This window comes from Perkinsus marinus, assembly GCF_000006405.1.
Source record: "Perkinsus marinus ATCC 50983 genomic scaffold scf_1104296928640, whole genome shotgun sequence".
NCBI lineage: Eukaryota > Perkinsozoa > Perkinsida > Perkinsidae > Perkinsus > Perkinsus marinus.
Window position 1 is genome coordinate 72541 of NW_003216737.1, and position 1746 is coordinate 74286.

Below are 1746 nucleotides of genomic sequence, written 5' to 3' on the forward strand. Positions count from 1 at the left end.
GAGCGGCATGTACACAATCAACGGACCGGCATCGTCACATGGCTGCATGACAGAGTCACATTGCACGGGAGGTGGAAGTCTTCGTGGCCTCTCGTCAACTGCTCGTCTTCCCCAATGGGCTATGCGGGCCAGCTGTGGGGCGAAGTCAAAGCAGCCACTCGAAACCACTCGGATTCCGGCAGGATCCCCAGCAGCAGCAAGAGGTCTTAAGGGTAGCAGCGAGTCGTCAGAATCAGATTGGGCCCCGCCGTCTATTGAAATGTCCAAATAGGGTGGTCGTTGTAGGGGTGGTAATGGATTGGTGGGAACTCGTAGTGGTGGTTCAAGTCGTGGTCTTTTGTCACCGATCTCGTTGGTGTCTTCGTCCACGTCACCACGCTTACGTATGATTCTAGCAACATGAACAGTGTTCATATCTGAGGTATCATCGTCAGACAGAATCTCGAGACTTACACCGTCGATAGAATCACGGTATTTAACCAAATCGCTGTAGAGGTCACACTTTGTGCCGGCATCAGCAGGGTTCTCGGCAGAGGCCACATAGTGAATTTCAAACTGGCGTCTTCCCATAAGGTAATGAATAAGGTCGATAGCTCGTTGAAGTAGAGTAGATTGCTTACCAGAAGTGCAGACCTTACCAGAGGCTAGGGCAGCATTAGCTGTACGATTATCGCCGTAGAGGATGATCTTCGAGAACTTCTTATTGGTATCGAGCTCGAAGGAGACAAGAGTAGAGAGAGCATTGTAGGCAGTAGTGAGTTCCTTCACGTTAATGTGCAAGGCTCGCTCTTGAGTGGACCATTTCCACTGCTTTTTGAATACCACTTGGTTGTCCTGCATGGCCACCATCGCTCCTAAGAGTTCGGAGGAGTCGAACCAGACATGAATAGGTGCATCTGGAATCCAGATGCAGATCCAGATTCTGGATTGATGTACCGGTGCGTCGGAGTTGGAGGGTTGGCCTTCAACAGTTGTTGCCATCTTCTGAGCAAGTCCATAGCCTTATCGTCCACATCGTCAGTCCATTTGTGGTCGTTCACAGCTCTTAATCTTGAAACTAGTGCAGTCAGGCAGTTCTTGATGATGAGAATGTGCCACGGTAATAGGTCCCAAGCCTGCCATAAAATATTGAGGAGTGATAGAGCTTTTTTATATGAGACTGTGCAGGAGATGTCGAAGTCGACGGCATCTTTATACTTGTAGGTAGGCAGTAGAAGAGAGTTACCATTATCGCAAAGCTCATGTCCGAGGACTAGTAAACCATTAGCATCAGGTCCGTTGAGGTCTTCGGTGGTTAGATACATACCGTAGCTTGCTAAGTGGGCCTTCACTTTTTCAATGTCTTCAGGCTGGCCACCAAGGTATAGGAAGTCGTCCATGTAGCTCACAAGTAGTCCAGGGCAAGTATCGAGTCGTTCTAGTTCCCCGATGGCATGCGCAATGATGATCTCGAGGACTTGAGGATTAGTAGAATTACCATCACTCATGTAGGTGTAGGTCCAGTTTTTTCCCTTGTAGTTGATCTGACTGAGGAGTTGGACATTTGAACCGAGCTTGATGGATCTATAGGCATCCTTGATATCCATAGAATGAGCAGTAGCAGATGACCTGTACTTGTTGATGATGCGAGGTATCTTGGATTGGCAGTCATTGATTGGGAACTTCTTGTCCGCCTTTTTGAGCAAGTCATTAGTCCCTATTGTAGGCTGTATAGGTCTAGCCCGCTTGCGACCAGCACGCGGATAC

The 1746-nt window shown here is 48.6% G+C and overlaps 2 protein-coding genes across 2 annotated transcripts in view; both read right to left on the reverse strand.

The window, feature by feature from the left end:
• Positions 1–849, reverse strand: part of Pmar_PMAR007303 (hypothetical protein) — a gene marked incomplete at its 5' end in the record, with an annotated part of 1954 nt that extends 1105 nt beyond the window's left edge. Inside the window, one exon of the mRNA XM_002788200.1 lies at positions 27–849. Coding sequence (XP_002788246.1) covers positions 27–849 — 823 coding nt within the window. The remainder of the gene's footprint in view (positions 1–26) is intronic.
• A 5-nt stretch (positions 850–854) lies between these two features.
• Pmar_PMAR007304 (conserved hypothetical protein) lies at positions 855–1586 on the reverse strand (the record flags this gene model as incomplete). The annotated part of the gene is made up of 1 exon (XM_002788201.1): positions 855–1586. One exon carries the CDS (start codon positions 1584–1586, stop codon positions 855–857), a length of 732 nt encoding a protein of 243 aa, XP_002788247.1.
• Positions 1587–1746: the final 160 nt, after the last annotated feature.